General features: G+C 43.9%; 2 protein-coding genes across 11 annotated transcripts in view; both read left to right on the forward strand.

The window, feature by feature from the left end:
• Positions 1–27598, forward strand: part of Erich1 (glutamate-rich 1) — a gene marked incomplete at its 5' end in the record, with an annotated part of 52793804 nt that overhangs the window by 22280280 nt on the left and 30485926 nt on the right.
• Positions 1–27598, forward strand: part of Stox2 (storkhead box 2) — a 239065-nt gene that overhangs the window by 201156 nt on the left and 10311 nt on the right. For 6 of the 11 annotated variants that reach the window (NM_001436816.1, NM_001134863.2, XM_087588335.1 and 3 more), the window contains 2 exons: positions 14410–14562; positions 24139–26404. In NM_001436816.1, coding sequence (NP_001423745.1) covers positions 14410–14562; positions 24139–26404 — 2419 coding nt within the window. Of the gene's footprint in view, positions 1–157; positions 278–14409; positions 14563–24138; positions 26405–26554; positions 26606–27598 lie in introns of all 11 variants that reach the window. The other 5 variants (XM_087588333.1, XM_087588337.1, XM_087588338.1 and 2 more) reach the window with 2 other exon arrangements.

Here is a 27598-nt window from a genome sequence, read left to right on the forward strand (position 1 = left end):
TATATTTTATATAATTATATAATATATAAAATATTTTTTTTTCTTAACAAGGTAAAGTCGCAGACTGTCATTGTATTCCTCGGGCCTGCAGTAACTTATCTGAAATGCTCACTTAGGATACTAATGCTCAAACATTTGCTCTTTGTTCTTATTACAGATACTAGGACGTCCATTTCTGTTACTGGCTCCTTCTTGTGCTTGGATGCGTTCTCCTAGCATACACCAGGCTTTAGTATCAAAGCTACCTGGGGAATGGAGCCAGTCCAGAAAGGGTCAGGTAGGTTTCCCCTGCTTTTATTTCAAAGTTGTTGTATGAAAAGATATAGATGTTAAAAAGGTCAATACCACCTGTGACCAGGGCGAGCAGACTTGCCGTCGGCATGCTCTCTGCCTGTGTTCCGGCAGTCTAAACTCTTCAGTAGAGGCCGCCCATTGCATGTGAGGACATCAACTGTTGCCACATAGGGCGGAGCCACTGGGAGCTGTAGTGTCAGTGCCAGGATCTAGTCAGAGTGTTTCCTTTCCGATGACTGCACGTCTCTCTCACTTCTCCAAGAGAAAAATAGTCCTTGGATTTTTTTTTTCTCGTCAATTAATATACAGGCCATGAAATATGTGTAATTTGACCTGGAACCTGTGTGCGTCACACACTCTGACAGCTGAAGGAGTCCAATTTACATGCTCGGAGTAAGAGGCTTGCTAAGGAGAGTACCACATTGAGTGAGGCTTCCGTGTATTAAGAAAGGGTGTGTTTCATTAGGCTTGGTTTAGGATTTTGTTTATGACAGAACTTTTTTAAAAATAACACCCATAAGCTTTTCACATAAAAATTTTTTTAAAAAATGGTAACAAAATGGTCAAAATACTTTCCACAGTTGCATTCAACATGAAAACGGCGTATCTGAAAACATAATTTTGCTACCTCTCACAATATTGTTGGTATTGTTGCTTAGTAATAGTATGTCTCAGAGTATTGGGTCCTTTGCACAATTTGCGTAATTGGAACATTTCATCCCGGATCTACCTTGGCAGGGCCCCCAAGCCCCTCTTCTCTCTTTGTGGTTTCAGCCGTACTGACAGCCTCCCCTTCCACTGCGGGGCAGAAAACATGGTGCCCCTTTGTTCCTTGCTAAGGATTTTTTTTTGTCCATAAGACCTTGCAGTTTTACATTTGAGAGGACTGAGTCAGTTTTAAAGGACGCTTGGTCAAGAAAAGCACACGCCTAATCTGTCGTGGCCACAGTTCCACTGTAACTGCACGCCCTACTGCTGCTGTGCGTCCTTGGAGAACAAATTTGAAAATCTCTCTTCCACATAAACTCCCCGAATGGAGGAAATTACAGCAGGGAGTGTGTTCATCCACCCGATCTTCCCTCTTCTTGGTTTCCACTGCATATTTTCATTGTACAGGCCCTGAATCACGTGAGGACACCTTCATATAAAGTAAATAAGGCTGTAATCTACACACTCCTCATGCTTCCTTACCTTCCCCTGCCTCACCCTTCTCCCTTCCACTATCCCTCGTGCAGTCTTTGTTCTAGTGTCATGTCATATGGACATGTGTGTTTCCATATGTTGTTCCTCTGAGGTTGGTTTAATTGTTTGTACATGATTGTCTCCAAAGGGATCCATTTTCCTGCAAACTATGTAACTTCATTCTGTATGTCTGTGTGTATGTGTGTGTATGTGTGTATGTGTGTGTGTATGTGTTTGTGTGTGTGTATGTGTGTGTATGTGTCTGTCTGTGTGTGTGTATGTGTGTGTATGTGTCTGTGTGTGTGTGTGTGTATGTGTGTGTGTATGTGTCTGTCTGTGTGTGTGTATGTGTCTGTCTGTGTGTGGTGTGTGTGTATGTGTGTGTGTATGTGTCTGTCTGTGTGTGTGTATGTGTGTGTATGTGTCTGTCTGTGTGTATGTGTGTGTGTATGTGTCTGTCTGTGTGTGTGTATGTGTGTGTATGTGTGTGTATGTGTCTGTCTGTGTGTGTGTATGTGTGTGTATGTGTCTGTGTGTATGTGTGTGTGTATGTGTGTGTGTATGTGTGTGTATGTGTGTGTATGTGTGTGTATGTGTGTGTATGTGTCTGTCTGTGTGTGTATGTGTGTGTATGTGTGTGTATGTGTGTGTGTATGTGTGTGTGTATGTGTGTGTGTATGTGTGTGTATGTGTGTGTGTATGTGTGTGTGTATGTGTCTGTCTGTGTGTGTGTGTGTATGTGTGTGTGTATGTGTGTGTGTATGTGTGTGTATGTGTCTGTGTGTGTGTGTGTGTGTGTGTGTGATCACTGTGCAAGTGTCTCTGTGGTAGACTTGAGTCCTTTGGATAGATACACAGGGGTGCCACATTTGAATTATGCAGTAGTTTTAGTTATTTGGAGGAGCTCTTTTTATTTTGTCTATTGAAGTTAGGCTAGTTTACACTCCCAGCAGTGGTATAGAAGAGTTACTTTTGTCTACAGACTTGCCAGCGATTTTAAAATTTAATGATCACCATTCTGAATTGGGATAAAATGGAATCTCAATGTGGTTTTAATTTGTATTTCTCTGATGACTGGAGGGACCCATTTACTGGCTATTCACTGTTTTTTCCTTTGAGAACTGTCGGTTTCGCCACCCCATTTATTGATTAGTTTGTTTAGTTTCTTGTTGTTTCGGTTCTTTTGTGGGGTTTGTTTGTTTATTGAAGATAGTCACCTTATGTCACGTGTATACCTAGCAAAGATTTTGCTTTTATTCCTAATGTTTCTTCCTTCAGTTAACTTCCCTTTTCCATGGGGAAGCTTCTTAAGTCCATGAAGCCACATTTGTCAATTGTTAGCGTTTCCTCGGTGACTGAAGCTTTATGCAGAGGGTTTTGGTTGGTCTTTGATTTTGAAACAGTGTCCTATGATTCCAAGGCTGGCCTTGAACTTGCTATGTAACCAAGGCTGGCCTTGAACTTCCAATCCTCCTACCTCTGTCTCCCAAGTATGTGTGCCAGCATTTCGCATTTTATGTCTAATCTGTACTGATTGAAAACTACATGTATGGTTTTCTTGTATTCCACATCCCCTCTTAATTGTTCACATGCAGAGAGTACTCAGTAGAGAGTTGGAGGGAAGTTATTGAAAAGCATTAATTTATCGTGTATGCAAAAGAACACACTTGTTAATTTTGATAGAACCAGAAGACATGCTGTTAAATGAAACAAGCCACTCACATAAGGACAAATGAAATATGTTCTAATAAATTAGTAGAAACTGAAAGAGTCAATCTCTTAGGAAGAGAATAGACTTGAAATCACGAGGGACTGGGATGGAGAGAGGGAGGATAAGGATAGATATGAGAGAGGTCATACAATAAATACCAAAATATAGTTGTTGGGAGGAGCCACTCTTGTTTACAGCACAGACTGGGAGACATAGTCTGTAACGCTTATATCTAAAATAACTGGAAGAGAGGAATCCACGCAACACAATACAGAAGTGATGTTTATCATTTGATCATTACACATTACACTATAAATTTATATCTCCCATGTACTCAAAGATAGGCACAACTCAGTACATTCTAGAGACTAAATTAATTTTTAAAATGAATCTTCACAAGGTATGCTAAGATGAACCTCAGGAGTTATGTGAGGCTCAGGAAATTGTGACTGTTTTTCCCGAGTCGCCGTTATAGCTGTGAAAGCTGGCACAGGGCTAGCTTACCATTAAGGACAAATGTGAGCGTGTGGCTCTTAAATGTGGGCATTAATAGCAGCCCGCTTGGATTTTATTGGGATAGTTAAGGATATTTAAGCTGTCCTTAAGTAAGAAGAGAACAAAATTCCCAATGTTAGTATCCCACCTGCAGGACATTTTTTCCAAGATGCCCATCATGGGAATGAGAACCCCAGGACCCATCACCCTAACCCCTAAGGTCACCTATCTTTAGTACTTAGAAGTGTTTCTTAGGCAATGTGTGTGAGAGAATTGGCCCAGTCACAGTTCTGAGAAAGGCCAGCTTTCTTTACTATCCTTATAACTGTATATACCCTTTCCCAGCTTCTAGTGCCCCAGTAAAATCCATGTCTTCTGTTTGCTCTAAAGCCATTGTCTTCCAACCCAAAATTGTTAGGTATTGTATTTCAATGGAGACATCCCATTCCCTCAGGGAAGGTGCTCCTGGCTGAGAACCAGGAAGACACTCTATGTCACTAGTGTAGGGAGGAGAACCTCCCTTCTTAGTGCAGGCTTTTTAAAATGGCTTCTTTTTATAACTAAATTAAGTTTTAAAAATATATTACTTTTTTATAACTAAATTAATTTTTATTGGAATAAATTTAAGTACTGATAAAAATCAGAAATGGATTAGATTGCAAACTATGTAATTTAAGTTCTAGCCACTATTTATTAAATATCAGGTCCCAAAGGCAGTATTTTTGAACATCCATGGTCTTACCTAATTCCCACAATCACTGTAAGGTTAATATCACTATTGACCAGTGGTTCTCAACCTGTAGGTCATGACCCCTTTGGGGTCATGCAGATATACTGCATATCAGATATTTACTTTACAACTCACAAGAGTAGAAAAATTAGTTATGAAGGAGTAGCAAAATGATCTCATGAAGGAGGGTCACCACAGTCTGAGGATCGCAGCATTAGGAAGATTGAGAAGTGCTCCTTAGACACCATGGACACAAAGAAACAGAAGAAACTGAGACGCAAAAATTTAATCCATTTTTACGCCAGTGATGTCACTAATGGAGTACAGAGCTGGGGTCTCAACCTCATGGTGTAATAACAGAGTTGCTGGGTTTTGTCACTATTCTGATGTCACATCCAGAGGAGGAACAGTGTACAGTGAGTCGGAGTGTTCTCTGTGAGTCTATTCAAGGCCACTTTCCTGTGCCATTCTCAGAGTTCTTTCAGAACAACCTCCCTGATGTTGGAAGGGGTAGTAGGGTGACAGTTTGAGTTTCCTGTGGCAGGTGCTCAGTAAAGGTGGTTATATTCCAGGTTCTGCCCCTCTGACCGCATCTGACCTGTATTTAATTAGGCTTGGTTGTTGAGGTACACTTGGATTTCACGGAAATCAGTCACAGCATGGTCCTGATGCCTCAGCTGATGAAGCCAGAAGACAGAGGCTGAGACACAGCCCTGGGGATTTTTAACTCCAAGGACGGCCCTGCAAACGTCAGGCCACTTTATTAAATTATCATGGAAAAATTTTCATCAGTAGAAATGGGAACATCTGATGTATCTTTACAAACAGGCAGGAGTTTGCTGGATGGTATAAACGGATGGGATATACGTGGTGGCTTCCACTAGGAATGTAGATCTGACTCTACTCTAGGTACTCTTTTTCATGGAAGACTCCACCTTCTGTGGGAACACCCGTCAGCTACCGGCCTTATAGAGAAAGCTATATGATATCCAGGAGACTGTATTAGTTGTTGGTGGTGAAAATTAGTATTGTATAGTGATTTTTATCTCAGGTGGTGAATGGCTTTAATTTAATTCTGGGTGAGAGAGTAGAGAACAGGAGAGTGGCTCTTGTCACCACCATCTTGGTAGAAAGCAGAGCGAAACCTGGTCTGCTCCTTGTATGCAGGTTCTTTCATTCATAAAACACCCCAGCCCCTGGCATGTAAGCGTCAGTCTGCTGGTTTCTACTGCCCGATTTCTCCCACATACTCAATGGTTGTGATTGGCTTCCAACATGGAGTTTCAGCACAGATGTAATGTTCTGAAGTGTGCAGTGCTTCTGAGAGCTCATGGTTCCACTCAAGTTCTTGAGCTATAAATCTATACAGCAAATGGCCAAGTGATCCAAAGTGTTAGGATTAGGACGGGTGCCAGCCATTGCTTCTCATTATGTAGGAGGGGGCTTTCACCCACTGCTGTCCCCTAGTTGCTTTTCTCTGATTTTTTAACCGCTCTGTATTCTATGAGTTTCCCAACAATAGCCGAGTCTTAGTAACAAGCGTATAACTAAGGTAACCAGTGGAAATCAGAAACTAGGAAGGTGATGGTTTCTCCTGAATTAATTTTCTCCCAGCTCCACACCTTTCAATAGCATACAGGCATGAGCTGAACATTCTGATTAGCATGACGATATCACCTTGTTTTCTTGCGTGTGCTCTTGAGTCACCGTGATCATGCTTACCTAGGCTCTCTTATGAAGTGTCTGAGGAAGTCATAGCCAATGGCAAGATTAACCCCAGCATTAGCAATAGACGCCACCTCCTTACCTTACCTTTTGAGTTCAAACAGTTCCCTCATATGGTAACCTTAGAATTGGATTTTGTGTCAGAGAACCATTAGGGTTGAAATTAAGCATTAAAAACCCCTAGAGAGGCTGTCATAGGAGTCCTAAAAACCCTAAACCTTTTCCTGTTGTTAAATGTCAAGTTTCCTTCATTGCCTATTGCCATACGGGCCCAGTCTCACAGTTTTGAAGTCGGTGGCATTTTAAAACAAACTTAGGCTAAACTTTTAAAAGTGCCGTTTTCAATGCCTGTTTTCTTTTAGATTTCAGTACAAACAGTTGAAAAGTCGAGTAGAGTAATCTGGTTTCAAAGAAACTTTCGTAGCAGCCTGAGAGCTAATGGAAGCCATATGCTCTCTGTCCCCTCAGAAGGCTGCTTGAGGTCTTTGAGATCATACATAGGCAAGGCATATGTGCTTTTCCAGAAGAACTCTTGAGACAATATTGTGGTAGACCTTCTGTTAAAAGAACCAAGCAGCATTTATATATAAAGCTGAGGTTAATAAATTGAATTAAATTGTAGCCTAAGATTTGTCTGATGCTGCAGTATCAGAGAAATTGTTCATTTAACTGTAACCCCGGAGAGCTGATGCTTCTCCCCACATCCAGGGGCATCTGAGATAAAACTTGGCAAAGGTAGCACATTTTACTGAAAGGAGTCGAGCTGTCTCATCCCTGGGGGCTCCAAGCATCTCAGAAGCACATTTCTGATGTTTTATGAGGAGTCGCCATATCTGCTGCATGTGGTAATTTTACTGGTACCCATAATTTTAACTCTAGTGTTAATTTTTGGCAGACTGGAGGAGGTGGGAAGCACATTAGTCCTGAGAAGCAAACCTCTATCAGACCCCAGTTAGAACAAGCTATGAAGGCTTTATTACGATTGCCAACACATTTAGACATTTCTTTAAAAATGAAAGCCTCTTCCGGGTCAGGTAAGCATGGAAATAATTTTTACGACACCTTGAAACACACAGCTGGGCATGAGAATTGTATTGTTATTTGATTTTTTTTTTTGTCAAAATTCTGCTGAATTAATAGAGAATCATAGACCTTTAGAACATGAAGAAATTGTTATAATTCCCACAAGCCCTTGTTTTACAAACAGGAAAACAGGCTCCTAGATAATTAACTATATCTTCCCTAAGAGACCGGATTCTGGGCTGTAAAATGGCTCAGTTGGTAAAAACCTTTACCACCAACGTTGACAGTCTGAGTTCAATCCCAGGAATCACGTGGTAGGAAGGGAATTCTGGCTCCTAGAGTTTGTCCTATGATCTCCATATGTATGTAACTTAGGTATAGATGCCTTCCCAACATAATCAGGTCAATATGAAGACTATCACAGACTATTTTAAAGAAAAAGGCAAGTGAGTTATTAGCTGTGCGTCTCCTGATGCCGTCAGAGAATAGCAGTGTCCCAATTCTAAACAGCTCAGTTTCCCAACTAATGGTTTAGAATCAGAATATGGTATATGAAATTAGAATCTGTGATATGAATTACATGAAGAACAGAAGAAGTAATAATCGATAGTGAATAAAAGTTCTGTGCGTGCACACACACATGTGGTAGCAAACTGATTACACACAAACATGGATGCTGGTATATATATTTTTTAAAGTTTGCCATTTATTGTGATACAATGCTCTTTGAAAAAATCATAACTTTCCTTGTCTTACGCAGTTGTATGGGGAAGGGTTTTTAAAAGCCATGCTGAGATAGGTAGCCATGCTTTTGGCATACATATTCTTTAGAAAGCCTTTTCTATTGTAACAGTGGGTGGTGAATGTAAGTTGTCATAAATACCGTAAGAGTTGTGTAGTCTTTCTTATATGTGAAGGTCATGAGTGGGACAATCTTGAACTTAATGACTGGAATGAAGAAAATGTTATTCATAAAAGATAGGGTTTTATTGTAGTGTGTTATGTATTATATTTATTTATTATTTTCCCTGAAAGGAAACCCAGATAGGAACCCTTTTGGAGCTTGAGTGCCTAAAGGTATTTGATAGACACTGCATAGTCCTTGAATAGATGACTACTTGGGGGAAATATGGGGATGTGAAGAAGGGGAACTAAAGTAAGTGGCCAGGAGTTGGAAGATGAAACAGAAAGTAAACGTGTATTTTCGAGTTAGTGAAACTCTCGAAGGGGGAAGTGAGGAATGTAAATGGGTAGATGGGAAGATACAACCGGCATGCATCTAGGGTATCTTGTGTCAGGCCTTTCTTGTTGATGTGGGGATGGCAGTGGTCAGCACCACTTTATTCTGCAATGACCCTAAAGTGATCTTCTCACACATGCATGTCACGAATATGACCCCACAGAACCCCCCATTGCCTTGGTTAGTTTGAATAAGTTCTAAGCCTTCTGGTCTACCAGGATTGGGTTTCAGCTTTTCTCTTCCTCTGTCTGACACCAGTTCCCCATGTTTGGTCAGTGTGCCCCTTCATGATTGCAGGTTTTCTCTTTCCTCTAATGGTAGGGGGGCACCTCTTTGGCTCTCCTCATTCATCCCACTAACTTATCCTTCTCATGCTAACCAATTCACAGAGTAACTTATTAGAAAACAGTGTCCACAATTTGACTGACCTTCTTTGAACGTTGAAGGTTCCTCTTCCCTTATGATTGGAACATTTTTCAGTCTTTGCACATTTTCAGTTCACTTAGGAAAAATACATGGAATGCCTACTCTGAGTTTGATATTATCTGAATTATCCTAGTTTGGGAATTCGTACCCCAAGGAGTGTTTAAATATTTTTAGACAGAAAATAAAGCTACAATAAAGCCCAGTTACTCATTTTGTTTTGTTTTTCTGGTGTAGCAGGGTGAAACGGTAGCTGCTCAGAAAGAATTCTTTAACCCACAAAGTACCTATGAGCTCATGGTTGACTTTCCCTAACTCTGTTCAAACACATTCTGACAGAAAAATCTATCCTATGAATTAAAGGCTAGTAGGGCTCTGGCGAGATGGCCCAGTGGTTAAGAGCACTTACTGCTCTTCAAAAGGATACAAGTTTCATTTCTAGCACCCAAGTCAGTGGCTAACAACTGCCTTTAACAGTTCCAGAGATTCTAACATTCTTTTCTGCCCTCCGAGGATAGCCACTCATGTAGCATACATACATACACATCCATAACTAAAGTAAAAATAAAACTGCAGACAAGTAAGTTACAATTCATAATTTATGCCAAAGGCTGGTCTCTGAGTCACATATTTTAATGGTATTTGTAGTTTCTTGTCTTTTTTTGGAAAAAATGTAGTTATTGAAAGAATTTTCCTTTTTTCTTTAAAATTAATTCAGTTTTATTTTATGTGTATGTGTGTTTTGTCTACACATATTAATGTATACTACACATGTGTCTAGTGCTCACAGAGAGGAGGGTGTCAGAGCCCTTGGAACTTTAGTTAAAGATGGTAAGCCATCATACAGGTGCTTGGAATTATACCTGGGTCATTGCTAGAGTTGCAAGCACTCTTAACTGCTAAGCTATCTCTCCAGCACTTGGAAGAACTTTCCAGTGGCATATTTTAAGAATGCCTGTTTGACTCATCAATCATGTTGATACAAGAGCCCCAGAAATTCTTGATAACTCTGAAGGTGCTTGCTGTGTTGAGATCAGATAATCTCTTGAACAGATCTTAAATGCATATTCTAATCTCACCTAATATATGATTTTTTCTATGATAAATACAGTGTTTTGGGGCCATTTGTCTTGAAATTAATTAAGGAGAGTCTTAAAAAATGGTTAGTGTATTCGGTCTCTGTTCTGTAATTGCTTACTAAAATCTGAATTTAAAAAATTTTTTAAATGCTCCTTATATTACATTATTTAAAAAATATATTTGTTTACTAAACATGTAGTGTGTATCTAGTATAAGCAGTGAATTGTAGGTACTGGGAACAGGGTGTTCATGGTTCCTTCTTTGTGGAGAATTTAGAGAATGAGACAGTAATTGGTAAACATGAGTGCGCGCGCACACACACACACACACACACACACACACACACACACACAGAGTGGGGCTCCCTGAGGCTACGGCTTTTCATTTGTGATGTATGTGATGACAAGTGGTAAGTCCTGGAAAAATTCACCCAGAATCACTTGTGGCCAAGAGCATGCATGCATACAGACACACACACACATATATATTCACATACACATAGAAACACACAGAGACATAAGCAGACACACAGACATTCGCAGGTACACACAGACACATATACACACACAATCATAGAGACACACAAACACACACATACAGACATAGAAAGGCACATACACATATGCAGACACATATAAACACACATACATACACAGAAACACACAGACACATGCAAACACATACATATGCACACATACACACACAATCACACACACACAGAGAGAGAGAGAGAGAGAGAGAGAGAGAGAGAGAGAGAGAGACTTTACCTGAGTTCAGAAACATCCTGTCAGGATGCAAGAACAAGAGGCAGAGGTCATGAGCCTGTCATGAGAAAGGAGGTGGTGAGTGAATTGGGGGGGGTGGTAGTTGATCTCACAGAGGTGGATGGATGGAACTCTACAAATCCTGTAGAACTCATAAAGAATCAGATTTCTCTGCAAGTGTCAACGGCAGTGCTGTGGGGTTTAATGCAGGGAAATGGTATGATTTATGATTTCTTACGAGAGGACCTTGGCTGCTCTGTAGAAAGGGGCTGTTAAAAACCAAGGAAGAAAGACTGAGCACCATGAAGCTATTATAACAGACCAGGTGAGAGATGATGGGAGTTTGCAGGAGGCGTGGGTTTGTGGGAGACGGGGCTTTGCAGCTGGAGTTCAGGACTAATGCGAGGAAGTGCTGGCACAGACAATGGTGTGGATTGACCTGGGACTGGATGGGGAGAGGGAAGTAATACTCTTGATGCAGAATACTGATGAGACAGCCAGTATCCGAAATGAGCTTTTCTCAAAAATGCTTGAGGCGTGCTCATGGTTTCTGCCTCTCACAGTAGGGCTCAGAGAATGAGAAGAAACTACTAAGGATATACAGAAACGAACCGTGAAGCAGGACAAGCAAAAACTAGTTGGCTTTGCTAATTGGCATCAGTATAGAGCAGCCTTTTGTAATCTACGCAAAAATCACAGAGTGTTCAAACCTGTATTTATAGCAATTACATTTAGTATTTCTGTGGCTTGGTCTTCTGAGAAACTTACTTTTTGAAGGATCCAAAGATGGTCAATCTGCTTTGGTCTTTTCCTTTGGCTGCAGACCCCATCCGCCTTACTGCTGACTGTTAGACTCATTCCAGAAGACTTGGAGGTCCCTGCGGCTAGAGTAGCAACTCAGAGAAAACGCAGGCTTCAGTGCCTCTCAAGTCAAAGTCAGATGAAAGAGAGACTGAAGGGCTCTGGCTGAGCCCATCCCCCACCCAGGCTTTGCAGTCTCAACGCAAGTTCACTTGTGCTTTTGAGTAATAACTTGTTTGAGAACTGTATCTCAGAGAGAGAGAGAGAGAAAGAGAGAGAGAGAGAGAGAGAGAGAGAGAGAGAGAGAGAGAGAGAGAGATTGATTGCGATTGCTTAAACACAGGGCTGCATGCCCGCCCACTCCCATAGTCCTCCACTCTCAGTTCAGCAGGTGTTTTGGTTTGGGTTTGGTTTGGTTGTTGGTTTGTTGAGTCTTGGGTGTGGTCTGAACATCCCTGCCCACTCAATGCACAAAAGTGACTTTCCTAGTAGAAACTGTAAATCCCTTGTATTCTCTCCTAACTGCTGCTTCTCCACCAGGTAGTATAAAAGCTCCTCAAGAGGGCTCTGCTTCAGGAAAGTTTCTGGAGTCTGTGGGTTCTCTGGTTGATCCGTTCCTAGATTCTGCTGATTCTTAAAAAAGTCTCCTTGGCCCTTTTCTGAATTTAGATTTGATCCGTAAGTACTATAGCCTGCTCCTTTCATACCCATCTGAAGCTGTGGCAGAGCGATGGACCCCCTAGTGGTGCCCTCTGGAGGGGAGGCAGAACTGGACTGGGCTGGGGGAGGGGCACCAGCCCCAAGTGTCAGACACTATGTTTCTGCTGCTCTGACCAATACAGTTGCTGGATTTAGCCCAACACTCGGGGATCTCCAGCTCTGTTGCCTAATTTCACACATTACATCATTTCCAAGTTGGGATCAAGTTCTTCCCAATTGTATTCTTCTACGACCTAGACGATGTAGCTGAGCTCAGCTTTAACTGCTCTGACAGCAGGGAGGCTGGTCTACCTAGAGCACCCAGCTATCCTAGAGAGAATATCACTTAGTGTTACAGGCTGATCTAAGCCTTGGCTTGGGCCGGCTCGGTTAGCTTATTGCTTGAGAAAGGTCGCTTAAGAATCAACAATAAAAAGAAAGGAAGGGACACAGAGATAGCTCAGCAGTTAAGACCAGTTAAGATCTTCCAGAGGATCTGGGATTCAGTTCCCGGCACCCACATTGGATAGCTTACAATAGCCTGTAACTCCAGTTCCAGGGGCCTCCATGTGTGCCACACGCACATGCATAGACACAAACACATGTATGCGCATACATACATAAATTTAAAAAAATCTTTAAAAAAAAAGGGTTGTCTTCTGTAACGATGATCAGTAACTGAAGTTGGGAAGCTTCTATTCTAGTGTTTGTCTTCATTCTTTTGGCAGAGCTTATTTTGTAGTAAAATCTTACGGAGTTAAATATGATACAGGTGGCAGTCAGCTTGTCAGGAGCGGATACCTGGTCCCTTTGCTCTCCGAGTCTCTTCCTCTTCTGAGGCCATCCTGATAGGTTATTTCTTTGCTCCTGGTGAAATGAGCCAGTTCAAGCCAGGTTAGATTAGATTAGGGCAGGTTTATTGGGAAGCTTCTCTAGGGCAAGTTCACTGGCCCCAAGGATTGAGGAGTGGGGGCAAGGGGAAGAGAAAGAGAGAAAGGGATGCACATAAGGGAGGGAAAGAGAGGGGGAAGTGGGGGAGAGAAACCTCTGCAGGAAGGGCAGCTTATTTAATCCCTGTGCAGGAAAGTTCAGGGATTGGGGACAGGATATGCCAGGTAGAGACCTGGAGGTCAGGTCTGCTTTGGTATGTAAAATATGCACCTCAGTCCCTTGTCTCTGGGTCCAAAACCAAACAAATCCCCACCCCAGAAATGTTTAAGAAATTCTAGCAATCCTTGGGACCCGCTGGACCATCTGCAAACTATAAAGAGTTCAGAGTCAAAGAGCCAAGTTTATGTTAGTGGCTGATACTTAAGGAATCCGAATCTCTCACCCTTCAATGAAAGCTCTTCAGCCTCCCCTGTCTCCGCCATCCCTCCTAGCAGGCAAGTTCTGAAAAAGGTCCTGGTTTCTATTCTGCTGTAAACTGCTCTGCCTTGAGCACTCAGCTGTGGTCCCATGGTTGTCCCTACAGAGCTTCGCTCCTTCTCTACAGCTCCCCAGGAAAACACTTGCTTGACACAACCCCTAATGCATCCCCACCTCCCAGGCCCCTTGACACCAGATAGAGATCCCAAAGCCTTAGAAAAGCCCAGAGTCTCCTACATCTGAGTCCTGCCTCTCGAGGTACATGCTGCTCACCTATCTTCTCCTCTGAGCTGGCTGTTTGTCTGCTGCGTGGCTGTCACACAACACCGTGACCTTGATCTCTGCGGCTGCCTCCTCCACTCAAATAGAACCATCCCAGGGCAGAGACAATTGTGGAAGGGGTGCTTCTCTTTCTTTGTGAGCTCCCGATTCCTCTGGCAGATGCCTGGCACACGAAGACCCTCAACGTGTGAATGAACGAGTGACCGTTACTCATCACAGATGCATTTCTCGAAATGTGAACAGTTGCTTTTTCATAAATCATCCCCATGCTAATAAAAACAAAAATTATTTTCCCGAACCTTGTTTGTTACAAGACTTTTTAGCTCTCACTGTTTTGAGATCTCATATTTTTAAGGGAGGGGAGTTTTGCTTGCCGAGATTCTTTGAGCATCCACCGTGAGTGGAAGTCATTCCACCCGAGTGGAGTCCACTGTGATCCCAATGTGCTTCAGTGTTCAATGCTGATTGACTTCATAATGCGAGGGATAGAGGAGAGTCATGGGAGGGTGTGTGTGTGTGTGTGTGTGTGTGTGTGTGTGACAAATGGGGTGTTCTAATGAACCTGCTCACTTGCAAATTTGTCTTCCTGCAGGTGATGTGTCACCAATCAGTATGTCCCCCATCAGTCAATCTCAGTTTATTCCACTCGGGGAAATCCTTTGCTTGGCCATCTCGGCAATGAACTCTGCGAGAAAGCCTGTCACCCAGGAGGCGCTGATGGAACACCTGACGACGTGTTTCCCAGGTAACGAGAAAGAATGGAGCTCTTTCCAAATGGATGCGGGCTGTGGGTGTGGGCTGTGGGTGTGGGCTGTGGGTGTGGGCTGTGAGTGTGGGCGACTGTGGGTGTGGGCTGTGGGTGTGGGCTGTGGGTGTGGGCTGTGGGTGTGGGCTGTGAGTGTGGGCTGTGGGTGTGGGCTGTGGGTGTGGGCTGTGGGTGTGGGCTGTGGGTGTGGACTGTGAGTGTGGGCTGTGGGTGTGGGCTGTGGGCTGTGAGTGTGGGCAACTGTGGGTGTGGACTGTGAGTGTGGGCTGTGGGTGTGGGCTGTGAGTGTGGGCAACTGTGGGTGTGGACTGTGAGTGTGGGCTGTGGGTGTGGGCTGTTGGATACAGGCTGTGGGTGTGGGCTGTGGGTGTGGGCTGTTGGATACAGGCTGTGAGTGTGGGCTGTGAGTGTGGGCTGTGGGTGTGGACTGTGGGTGTGGGCTGTTGGATACAGGCTGTGGGTGTGGGCTGTGGGTGTGGGCTGTGGGTGTGGACTGTGGGTGTGGGCTGTTGGATACAGGCTGTGGGTGTGGGCTGTGGGTGTGGGCTGTGGGTGTGGGCGACTGTGGGTGTGGGCGACTGTGGGTGTGGGCGACTGTGGGTGTGGGCGACTGTGGGTGTGGGCGACTGTGGGTGTGGGCGACTGTGGGTGTGGACTGTGGGTGTGGGCTGTGGGTGTGGGCTGTGAGTGTGGGCTGTGAGTGTGGGCTGTGAGTGTGGGCTGTGGGTGTGGGCTGTGAGTGTGGGCTGTTGGATACAGGCTGTGGGTGTGGGCTGTGGGTGTGGATTGTAGGTGTGGGCTATAGGTGTGGGCTGTTGGATGCAGACTGTGGGTGTGGGCTTCAGGGCTTTAAAGGAACACTGGGAGATAAAAACTTCACCCAACTGACTAGACACCTTTCTTCTATTATTTATAATAATAATAATAATAATAATAATAATAATAATAACAACAACAATAACAACATCAGTCCTTTAGTTATAGTGTCTTCTATAGTACTGTAGGCATAGTACCTTTTATTTTATTTTAATTTATTTTTATAATTTGATATAATACTTTTTAACTTATACTTAAGGGGAAAAATTAAGCCAATTTCATAAGAAATTGGTGAAAAGGACCAAGATTCCACTCATCATTTGCAGTTGAGCCTTCCTTAAATGTATAAACCCAGGACTCTCAGAAGCGGTTAGAACGCTGAGTCCTAAGAGTTTGACCACAGAAATGAATAATGCCAAAAATAAATATGTCCCCCTTGTTTGTGCTGTGAACCAGTGAGCCTTAAAAAAGGTTACTTCATGAATCGAGACTTTGTTTTAAAAGGAAAAAAATTTACTTCTTTTCCTTTTTATTTAATTTATTCTTTTATTTTATGTGCCTTGGTGTTTTGCCTGCACATTATGTCTGTGTGAGAGTGTCCAATCTTGGAGTTACAGACAGTTGTGTGCTGCCACACGGGGGCTGGTAATCAAACCTGGGTTCTCTGGATGAGCAGTCAGTGTTCTTAACTCCTGAGCCATCTCTCCAGCCCCCGCCTTTTTTCCCCCTTAAATATTACGAAGTGAAGACAACAGGGCCACTGCAGTACAAATGGTCATTGGTGGTTCCGGTGGGGAAAATTGCTTGGAGTGGGATACACTGAACTCCCCTGCTCCAACTCGAGGGGGTGCCTCCCTATTCCTCTTGAGCGCAGTGCCCCCAGCTATCAATGTGAAGTCTAATGTTCCAAGAGAATCGCAAAATTCCGTGTGATGTGCAACCTCTCAAGCAATTTTCTGTGTGCGCACATGTATAAATTGATGGGCAGTGCACACTTTATGGGGCTGCCCGTTTGCCAGCTTGACGACTCTACCTCTTTCCAAATGGAAATAAGAATGACATTAAAGATGAGCGCATGGTATACTTGATGCCCATACAGCTCTTCACAGACTTTCGGACATACACGCTGTTGGCAGAATTGGCTTTGGCTACAGTAATACCGGATGATAAGCAACCACAGATAGCCGGAGATGTGCAACAATGAGTATTTACTTAGGTCCTAAATCTGAGGGTGTCCCAGGAGTCAGGCTGGGACTTAGAAGGTGGCCCTGTTCCTGCCCACACTGCCTGTCCTTGGAAAAAAAACCTTTTGGTCATATCTTATCCCCTAATATTGCATTGATAAAGCAATCTTGCCTTGGCCTGAAGTCAAGGTGTAGAAAGCACACACACACACACACACACACACACACACACACACACACACACACACACGGAAAGAAAGGGTGGAAGAACTAATTCTATGAAGGTTAATAATATAACCCTCCATCATTGGTCTCCATACTTGACCTCTTGCCTCAAAGAAACTTTGCATTTCCCTCCCCTTAACTCCCCCTTCCTTTCCACGTACATTTTCTATTTTGTTATTGTTCTTTTTGTTTTTGTTTTTGTTTTTTAGTTTTTCAAGACAGGGTTTCTCTGTGTAGCCTTGGCTGTCCTGGAACTCATGCTATAGACCAGTTGGCCTCAAACTCTGAGATCCTCCTGCTTCTGCTGCCTGAGTGTTAGTTAAGCCTAAAGGTGTGCACAGTCATGCCTTCCCTGCTTTTTAAACGTCAGCGTTTTTATATTATACATGGTGTTCAAACACTAATATCAGTTGTAATCTTAAATGTTACAGCATTTCATTATCCCCTAACATCCTTCCTTTTCTAGCGACCAGACAACTTCTCCCAGTGGTAGTGAGATAGACAGAGGTGCAGATCCCCAGGGAACAAGGAGCGATGCTCTCAGCCAATGCTGCCCTCTGGGATTCCAAAACCCTCTTCCTGCAGTAGACCTAAGCTCCTGCCTCAGATATCAAACAGTCCGGCTGCTTTTAAAGTCTTCATGTTGTTGGTTATACAGCTTCACGGGAAGCCATGTGTCCTCAGAAGTGGTTCCATGCCTTCCGTCACTATGAAATAGAAAAGAATGCAGAGCTGGTATGCTATAGTAAAATGCTCATCCCTGCTGAGCAGCTAACAGTGCCACAAAGTTACAGTGCACCCTAGAAAAGGGAACCGGTGATGCTCAAAGTAGTACCTCCTTTGCCAGCCTCTGTGGTAATGAGGCACCAACCAAACCTTTCTGTCTGTGTAACGCACTGATGACTATCGGCCAGACCTTGACATTTGCATGTAGACTTTACAAAGCATGGCCTGCAGGCCTAGAAGGACTGAACCACCTGTCTTTGTGAATAAAGTTTTATTGGAACACAGATATCTCGGTATTATCTTTGGCTCCTTGGACATAGTGGTAGAGCAGAGGAGATGCCAACAGAGGTCACAGGGCCCAGAAAGCCTACACGATTTACTAATTGGTTCTTCATAGGAAAACTTTCACAAACCCAAGTCCAGGACACAGTCCTACTTATTTAATTTTTTCTTTAGTAACAACTTTTGTTTTCTTTAGTTTCGTTTTAAATGTTTGTTTTTTAAGAACTGAGTCTCACTGTGTAGGCCACGGTGGCCTTGAATATTCTTTAATCGTCTGCCTCTACAGATGTACGCCATTATGCCTGACTTAATAGCTCTAAACATTTAACTAGTATTTCATAAAAAAAATGACATTTTCTTGTTGTGCCTGCCTTCTTTCCTTTCTTCTCCTTCTTTTATTTGTTGCTTTTTGTTAGCTGTGTCAGGACAAAACATCATGGAGACCTTAACATTGTTTAAACTCTCCTTGAAAAAAATCTATTTTCAGTGACGATGCTAGAAGTCTGGAGGGTTTTTAATACCTTCTTTGTTTTAAAGGTACGGCTGTTTACTTCTTTTGTAGTTTACTATTTGAAGAAAAAGGGGAGGAGTCTAATAAAGTATCATTTAAACATTTGAATTCTTATATTTGATATGTTTCATGGATAAATAAAAGGGATAGTTTAGAGTGTGATCTTTTGTACTTTGGACATTGGTATTCCAAAGATTAAAGTTTTCTAGTAGAACAGTAAACTGAAACAAATGGTAGTTTTTGTTTTGTTTTGTTTTTTTCTTCTTTTTTTTCTTCAAAGTCCTGCTCTCTTCCTGGAACCCACTTTATAGGGCCCCTCTCCCCATCCTTTCATCCCCCGAGAAAGAGGAGGACCCCCTGAATACAAACCGCCCCCCAGCACCTCAAATCACGGCAGGACTAGAAACATCCTCTCCCACGGAGGCCAGACAAAGGCAGCCCAGTTAGAGAGCAAAATCTACAAGACAGGCACAGAGTCAGGGGAGGCTCCTGCTCTGTTGTTGGGGTGCCCGCATGAAGACCAAGCTGCACATCTGCCACGTATGTAAAAGGGTGGGGAGAACGGCTAAGTCCATCCTTTGCATGTTCTTTGGTTGGTGGTTTGTTTCCTGGGAGTCCCCAAAGGTCTAGGTTAGTTGACTCTGTTGGTTTCTTGTGGCGTCCCTGTCCACTCCAGGTTGCTCAGTCCTTCCCCCAACTCTTCCACAACACTTCCTGAGCTCCAACTAATGTTCGGCTGTGGGTCTCCGCATCTGTTTCTGTTGGCTGCTAGGTGGAGCCTCTCAGAGGACAGCTATGCTAAGCTGCTGTCTATACGTAGAAGAGGTTATTATTAATAGTGTCAGGGATTGGTTCTTGCCCGCGGGATGGATCTCCAGTTGGGCCAGTCAAGGTCGGCCACTCCCTCTGTCTCTGCTCCATCTTTGTCCCTGCACTTCCTGAGGCAGGAGAAATTTTGGGTTGAAAGTTTTGTGTGATTTGGTGTCCTCATCCCTCCACTGGAGTCCTACCTGGATACAGGGGGTGGCCACTTGAGGCTCCATATCCCCCACTGCTATGAGCTGAACTTGGAAAATCAGCTCCACAAATTCTAAGCACCAGTTTTCCATACAGAATTGCATGTTCATGTTTGCTTTTGTGTGTGTTGGTGTATGTGGTATGTCTGTGGTGTGTCTGTGGTGTGTGTGTGTGTGTGTGTGTGTGTGTGTGTGTGTGTGTGTGTGTGTGTATGAGAGACATGGCCATGCTGAAGACTGAAACCAGGGCCTTGTGCATGCCAAGCAAGTCTTCTACCACAGAACTACAGCCCCTGCCTAAGAATATTTTTTTTAAAGATCTTAAGAGAACACTTGTTTTTCAGATTTCTAAAGAACTGTTCACCCTTTCATCCAGGATAAGTGCTTGATTACATTGGGCTAATCCTTGTTAAGTTGTTAGAATTGGGTCTTTCTGGAAGCAAGGCTGACTCACTTCAGGCAAATGGAAGACCGTGACACTGGATGTGGGATTGAAGCTGGCTTAGCCTTAGCTGCAGAACATTTCATGTTCTCTCTGATTCATCTTCCTGAATTCTCACACAGCCAGTGTTCTTCACAAATAAGAATTATAACACAATGAAGGCCATTAAACATGCCAATCTAAAGCCGGACGTGATGTCATGTGCCTGTGGTCCCAGGTTCTCTTGAAGGTAATGGATGAAGATTGCTTGAGCTCCTGGCTTCCAGGCCAGTCAGAACAATGGACACAGATCCTATCTTCAAATAAAAACACATTTTAATCTAAAATCATTCACATTCTCTGTTCTGAGAATTAATCTTATTTGTAGGTTTAAAGCACAATGAGGCTCTGAGAAATATGTAGTCACGATGCATCTTTAACGAGCAACCTTCACTTTGGAAGCTGTGAAGGCACGGAAGGGGGAGAGGTCCAGCTTTAGCTCCATTAGATTACAGATTATTAGTTTTGTTCTTGGCCCTCTCCAGTTCTGATTCATGATAAACTACAGGGGTAGTGTCTGGAAACGATAAAGCCTGCAGGTTATCAGCACTTCGTCAGGTTAGCCCTGCAAGTGTCTAACAGAACTGGTAGACTCAGGGTTAGTGAGATGACTGGAAATACGAGTTACTATAGTAAGGCACCTCTGTCTATCTCACTACTGGGAGAAGTAAATGATGATGTTTTCAAAGTAAATGATGATTGGTGTAGCTGAAAATCAAAGGTATATAAAATGCAGATAGTTCTTGTCCCTCTACTTGGGAGTAAGTAGAGAAATTTTTCTTAATGGTAAATAGCATATATTATGTTGTGCTCATGATTCTATATGAATCTGTGAGTTTTCCAAGACCAACAGTAATGACTGTTCTTAATAGGAGTCATGGGCTAGAGAGACAGCCTGGCAGTTGAAAATACTTGTTCTTCTAAAAGACCCAAGTTAGATCCTCAGCACGTTAGGCTCCTCCCAACCAAATGATACTCTAGTCCCAGATGATTGAAGTCCTCTTCTGGCCTCTGTGGGTACTCTTACACACTGGTGTGTTCTCTCTCTCTCTCTCTCTCTCTCTCTCTCTCTCTCTGAAAAAACAGTAGCTTAACTTCCTTTAATAACACAAGGTAAATTGTTTAATCAAAACGAAGCTACATTAAGCAGTGTGCTGTGTGAGAGCCTCTTCTTCCTTGCTAAGAACGTCTTCCAAAGAGAGCACACATAGATGGGGATGCTCTGTTGTGTCCACAGACTTCCTCTAACTGAGAATGCCAGACCAGCTCTAACGCATTAGATCCCGTTTTCATTGTCTGACGGACTGAGGGCACACAGACTTCTCAGCTCACCCAGATGTTCCAGTTGCTACACCACATCATTGGGAGGTAATCTGGGTTTCCGTAGGTCCTGACCCAAAGTTGGGACTACTAATGGCCAGTGTGTATTGCACAGGTGCTCTCTGGTACACACTGTTGCGCATGCACCAAGTTCATATAAACCCCCAGCAGTTCTAGGAGAATAGACGCCCCAGAGATTAAGTTGCCAGCTGCCTTAATGCCACCACCTTCTAGGGCTGCTACAATGGTACAGGGAGAACAGCAAAAAAGTTGTAGTGTGCAGCTCTGGAAACCAGAAATCCTAAGTCATGATGTCCGCAGGGGTGTCTGTTTCCTGCCTAAAGCTGTGAGCGAAGACTGGGTTCTGAGCACCTCTCCTTGATTTGCGGGTAGCCATCTTTGACCTGTGTCTCTTCACGTCGTTCTCTTCCACCTATGCCTCTCTCTGTGTCATTTTCCCCTTTCCAGAAGGACCTTACTCCCAGTGGATTATGGCCCACTCTAATGACCTCATTTTAACTTGACTACTCCTGCAAAGACCCTATCTCCAAAAAAGGAAAAGGTCAGTTGGAGGGGACCACTGGGGGCGTGAGAATCTTAAGGTGTGAAGAGGTATTTACTTTGTATTACAATTAAAGCTTGCAAAAAGAAAAGGTTCCTTTAGGTTCACTGTTGGGAAGGGTTCAGCCTGTGCTTAGATGGACCCATTACTTTTAGGTTTGTGGTGAGTCTGCTTTTTGTGGTAAGATCACAGCCTGGAAGCTAAAGAGAGAGGAAGAGGCCTAGGCCACACACTGCCCTTCAAGGGCTCCATTGACCTAAAGGCTTCGTTGTATAAAAGTATTACTTCTTCCCCTTAACAGCAAGGACCAAGCTTTTAACACAGGAACCTTAGGGAGCCTTCTAGATCTAACCATAGTAGGGAATGAGGTGCGGGGGGGAGAACAACCCAACCAGTAACACTACTACAAAGATAGAATGGGCTTCCAATAGAGCAGTCTGGCCACAGAACCTAAGCTTTCAGCCCCCACATTCTATTGCTTTGATTCTGATGGTTGACTCATGTGAAACTGCCATTTTTGTGTGTCAAATATTGGCAGTATTTATATGTTTTGATCTGATCTGTTTCTAAATTATAGAAGTTTAAATCAATTGTGTAAATACCACCCTTGATGTACCTGACGCTGACAGATGCAGAATATCCAAAGAATAAAGTAAGTAGCTTGCAACCTGGAGAATCTCTGATCTCCTGAGGATTTCTCTCAGCATTCACGCACATACCCTGGAAAGCTGTGTACACCGTGGCACAGTAAGACCTGTATTCCACCTTGGCAATGAAGTTCTAGCAAATGCAGATGTTTGGGTCTTAGTGATCAAACTTATTAGTGTGTGAATGCACCTATTAGGGCTCAACCGTTAGACATTAGGACAGTCACCTCCATCAGCTGACTTTTGCCAATAAGGACAATGTTATCTGTCACTACCACAGTAGACAGTTTCAACATGCAAAGTCGTGGACTTCAAAGCTGCGAGGCATGTTGGAGTGGTCCAGTCCTTTGTGTAGGGTTGAGACCTCATGGTTTTTACCCCTTCCACTTTGGTGTGTCTATTGTTGTTGCCCTTGTTCACCTCATGCTTGGGTAGTCATGCTGAGAATGGGAGAAATGGTGTCTCCCAGGGAAGAGCAACCAATCGTTTACCCAATATCAAAACCAAATATCACCTCTGAAAGCATGCATATGAGTAAGATTATACAGACTGGAAATCTTACAGTAAGTGTAAATATATGCATAAACATATATAATATTATATAATACATTTAATAACAGTGAATAAAAACAGAGAACATGGGTTTGTTTCTTTTTCTCACTTTATTCTCTTTACATCCTGATCGCAGCCCCCTCCTCTCCTCCCAGTCCCACCCTCATACCCTTCCTCTCCTCCATTCCCTCTTCCCCTTCTCCTCTGAGAAGGGAAAGCCTCCCCCCTTGGGTACCAACTGACCCTGGCACATCAAGTTATAGCAGGACTAGGCTCATCCTCTCCCACGGAAGCCAGACAAGACAGCCCAGCTAGGGGAAAGGAGTGCAAAGGGAAGCAACAGAGTCAAAGGGAGCCCCCTGTTCCACTTGTTAGGGAGGCCATATGCACATCTGCTACATATGTGTAGGAGGCCTGGATCCAGCCCATGCATGGTTTTTGGTTGGTGGTTCAGTCTCTGTGAGCCCCCATGGAGGTGATGGATTTGAACAAAGAGCAAAGTGTGGTATACAGAAAGGCTTAGAGGGATGAAAGGAAAGGGAGAAATCATATAATTATAATCTCAAACTTAAAAGAAGTTTTGAAAAGAAGTGGTCAAATCGAGTTGCCCTTTTTTATAAAACGTATAAAAATTAACTTTAAAGTAATTCTATATATGTGTGTATATATGTAAACATTTCAGCCTGTGATATATATATATATATATATATGCATATATATATCATATATACACATACACATGATATTGAGTTGTTTTAACCTCTCTTCCCTGGTGATCTTATTGAAAAAGTATTTTCTGAAAATTTATGTTACTTTTCATCATTTTCCTGTCCTTTACAAAACAGTCTCTCTTCATGATGCTCAAGAAAGGCTTTGTAGCCGTAGCAATATAACTCTCTAACTTCATCTCTCTCTTGCAGCAGTTGCCCAGATGTTGTGGACGGAACTCAAACAAGGTCTCACACATGCTGGGCAAAGAGTCCTTCCGCCATCTCATCCCCAAGCTTCTTCCTGTTTTTAACACCTTTCCCCTCTCTAGGTGGTAATATTCATAGGAGTCAGCAGAGGAAACTGGGATTCACACTAAACATAATAAACACCTTTGAAGCTTGCTTACGTGCCATGAGGTGATACTTCAAATTTGGCAATGTTAATAGGACTCTGAAAATCGGGGGTACACAGCCTGTCTGTCCCTTCCTCTCTCTCACAAGCATCTCTGTTTTTTGCTCTTAGGTGTTCCAACCCCAAGCCAAGAAATTCTACGGCATACCCTAAACACACTGGTACGGGAGAGGAAAATCTATCCGACTCCGGATGGCTATTTCATTGTGACCCCACAGACTTATTTCATTACTCCTTCCCTCATAAGAACTAACAGTAAGTGGTACCACTTGGACGAGAGGGTACCTGACAGGTCTCAGTGTACCTCTCCACAACCAGGAACCATAACGCCCTCTGCCTCAGGCTGTGTCAGGGAAAGGACATTACCCAGAAAGCACTGCGACTCTTGCCACTGCTGCCGAGAAGACATGCACAGCATGCATGCCTCCACTCTGCAGAGGAAGCCCGCCAAGGACTGCAAAGACCCTTACTGCCCTCCTCCGCTGTGCCAGGTGCCACCCACTGATAAAAGCAAAAGTACTATAAATTTCTCTTATAAGACGGAAACTCTCTCTAAACCTAAAGATGGTGAAAAGCAGTCCAAGAAATTCGGCCTTAAGTTATTCCGGCTGAGTTTTAAAAAAGACAAGACCAAACAGCTGGCCAATTTCTCTGCCCAGTTTCCTCCTGAGGAGTGGCCTCTGCGAGACGAGGACACGCCCACGACTATCCCCCGGGAGGTGGAGATGGAGATCATCCGTCGTATCAACCCGGACTTGACGGTGGAAAATGTCATGAGGCACACTGCACTGATGAAGAAACTTGAAGAAGAAAAAGCTCACCGGAGCAAAGCCGGGTCCTCCGCCCACCACAGTGGAAGGAGTAAAAAGAGCCGGACTCACCGAAAGTCCCACGGGAAGTCTCGGTCACACAGCAAGACTCGAGTGTCCAAAGGAGATCCTTCGGATGGCTCGCATCTGGATATCCCTGGTGAGAGGGAGTATGAATTTTGCGACCCTCTAACCAGGGCCCCCAGAGAGGGCTGCTTCATCATTGAACACAAAGGAGACAACTTCATCATGCACAGCAACACGAACGTGATCGAGTCCCATTTCCCCATGACGCCAGAATGGGATGTGTCTGGCGAACTGGCCAAAAGGAGAACGGAGATGCCCTTTCCCGAACCTTCCAGGGGAAGCTCCCACTCCAAAGTGCACCGAAGCCACAGCCATACCCAGGACCGGAGGTCCAGGAATGAGAGGTCCAACAAGGCCAAGGAGAGATCCAGGTCAATGGATAACTCCAAAGGCCCCCTGGGCGCTTCTTCTCTCGGGACTCCGGAAGACCTGGCTGAAGGCTGCAGCCAAGATGACCAAACAGCCAGCCAATCATACATTGACGACAGTACGTTAAGGCCTGCGCAAACGATTGGTCATCAAAGGGCTCATATTCCTTCTGCCAGCTATAAAGAGGTGTGCATTCCAGAAATAGTTGGTGGCAGCAAGGAACCTTCTAGTGCTTGTAGCCTTTTGGAGCCAGGCAAATCCCCTGAGAGTATGCCGTCTTATGGGGAACTCAGCCCTTGCCCGGCAAAAACAGCTGTGGATGACTATTTTCAGTGCAACACTTCTAGTGAGACTGTGCTCACAGCACCGTCTCCTTTAGGGAAGAATAAGGAGGACCACGACACTTTGACCTTGGTGGAGGGGGTAAAAAAGCTGTCTCCATCTGAGAGGCAGACCCCCCACTCTTCCAGGGATCCTGTTGGGCACAAGGAGGAGTCACCAAAAGGGCCAGGTGGGGGCCCTGCAGCTTCTGGTGGTGTGGCAGAGGGGTTGGCCAATGGCCGTCTTGTCCAACATCATAGTGCAGAACCCAGCAACTTGGACAAAAGGAAAGAAATATTCAGCAAAGACACACTGTTCAAACCTCTACACAGCACCTTGTCTGTAAACAGCTATCACAAATCCAGCTTGTCCCTCCTCAAATCTCACCCGAAGTCACCTGCTGACACACTGCCAGGCCGATGTGAGAAAATGGAACCTTCCCTTGGGACGTCTGCGGCCCAAGCCATGCCTCCGTCCCAGCGTCAGCAGGAGCCTGGAGGGAACCAGGAGGCCTCCTTTGACTATTACAACGTCTCCGACGACGACGACTCTGAGGAAGGGGCCAACAAAAACACAGAGGAGGAGAAAAACAGAGATGATGTGGGCACCATGCAGTGGCTCCTCGAGAGGGAGAAGGAAAGAGACTTGCAGAGGAAGTTTGAGAAGAACCTCACCCTCCTCGCCCCAAAGGAAACCGATAGCAGCAGCAACCAGAGAGCCACCCACTCAGCCCGGCTCGACAGCATGGACAGTAGCAGCATCACCGTGGACAGCGGATTCAACTCCCCACGGTAGGGCGAGCTGTCCTTCTATATGCGCGTACACCCGCCAGGGCCCGGGGCTTTATGCAGATAACTGGTTTCACAGTCTCGGATTGTGAATGAGGGCTGTGAGTTGCATGACTTGTGTTGTTAACAGCCTGTTTCTAACTTCTTTTTCAGGAATTGAAAAAAAAAAGTTTCTGCAGCTGTAGAGATCACCAATCTGGACTGGTGGGTTGGTTTCTTCCCTAAAGCTTGCACCAGAGTCTAATCTGACCACACATCCCAGTGGTTTTCTTCTATTGTATTGACAACCAGGAGAAGGGATTTTTCTTTTTTAAGTCCTTCAGAAAACAAAAAAGTAATGTCGTGAGTAGGATGAAGATAGTCAGTTGGAAGAAAGCGGTGGGAAGCAGTTTGGTGCTAAGGCAATGGATCCTTTAATGAGGGAAATAGTAATGGGTTTTACAATCTTTCCAAGGGATCCAGGAGTTCGATATCACTTTAATTCCTATCCTGGTGCGTGGTTTGTTCTACTTGTTTAGATGTCTTCTTCCACCTCTGTGTGGACAGAGACACGGAAGCTTGTTCCTTTCCCAAAAGTTAGCGACCTCAGCTCTGTTAGGTCCAAACAGTTGCCCGCACTTCTATCCCCGAGCTGTAGAACGGATACTGTCTGTGTGGACACTGCCCTTTAGTGTCCTGATAATTCAGCAGTACTGACAGTGCTGAGTGTACAAAACCTGACGGCGGTCTCCCACGCACAGACATTGTTTAGAGGTGACACACACGCCCAGGGATGTTACACTTCCTGTTTTCCTCCATAACTCTTTTCTTCTCATTAAACAGCGACTTGGAATCTAAATCTTGCTTCTAAATCCTGCTCCAGATTGGTGACTCTTAAGATGTAGAAATACTCCTGAGAGATGAACACATCTTCATCTCCAATTCCCAAGATCTTATACTATTTATAATCACAGGAAGTACCCACATCGGTCCTTCATTCATTCACTTACGCTATGCAGAATTATAATGAACGTAGTTGTGATCGTTTCACCCTATTTCTGGGTATCTTGGGGACACATTATCCCAAGATCAGACATGGGAATTTTGATAGTGTTAATTCCATAATTAGGCATTTGCTATTTCTTAAAGAACCAGCTCTTGACTTGTTATTATTTTTAGTCATGAAGCCGTGTTTTCCAAGCTAACACATAAATAGAC

Source organism: Rattus norvegicus, chromosome 16 (genome assembly GCF_021556685.1).
Source record: "Rattus norvegicus strain SHRSP/BbbUtx chromosome 16, alternate assembly SHRSP_T2T, whole genome shotgun sequence".
Lineage (NCBI taxonomy): Eukaryota > Metazoa > Chordata > Mammalia > Rodentia > Muridae > Rattus > Rattus norvegicus.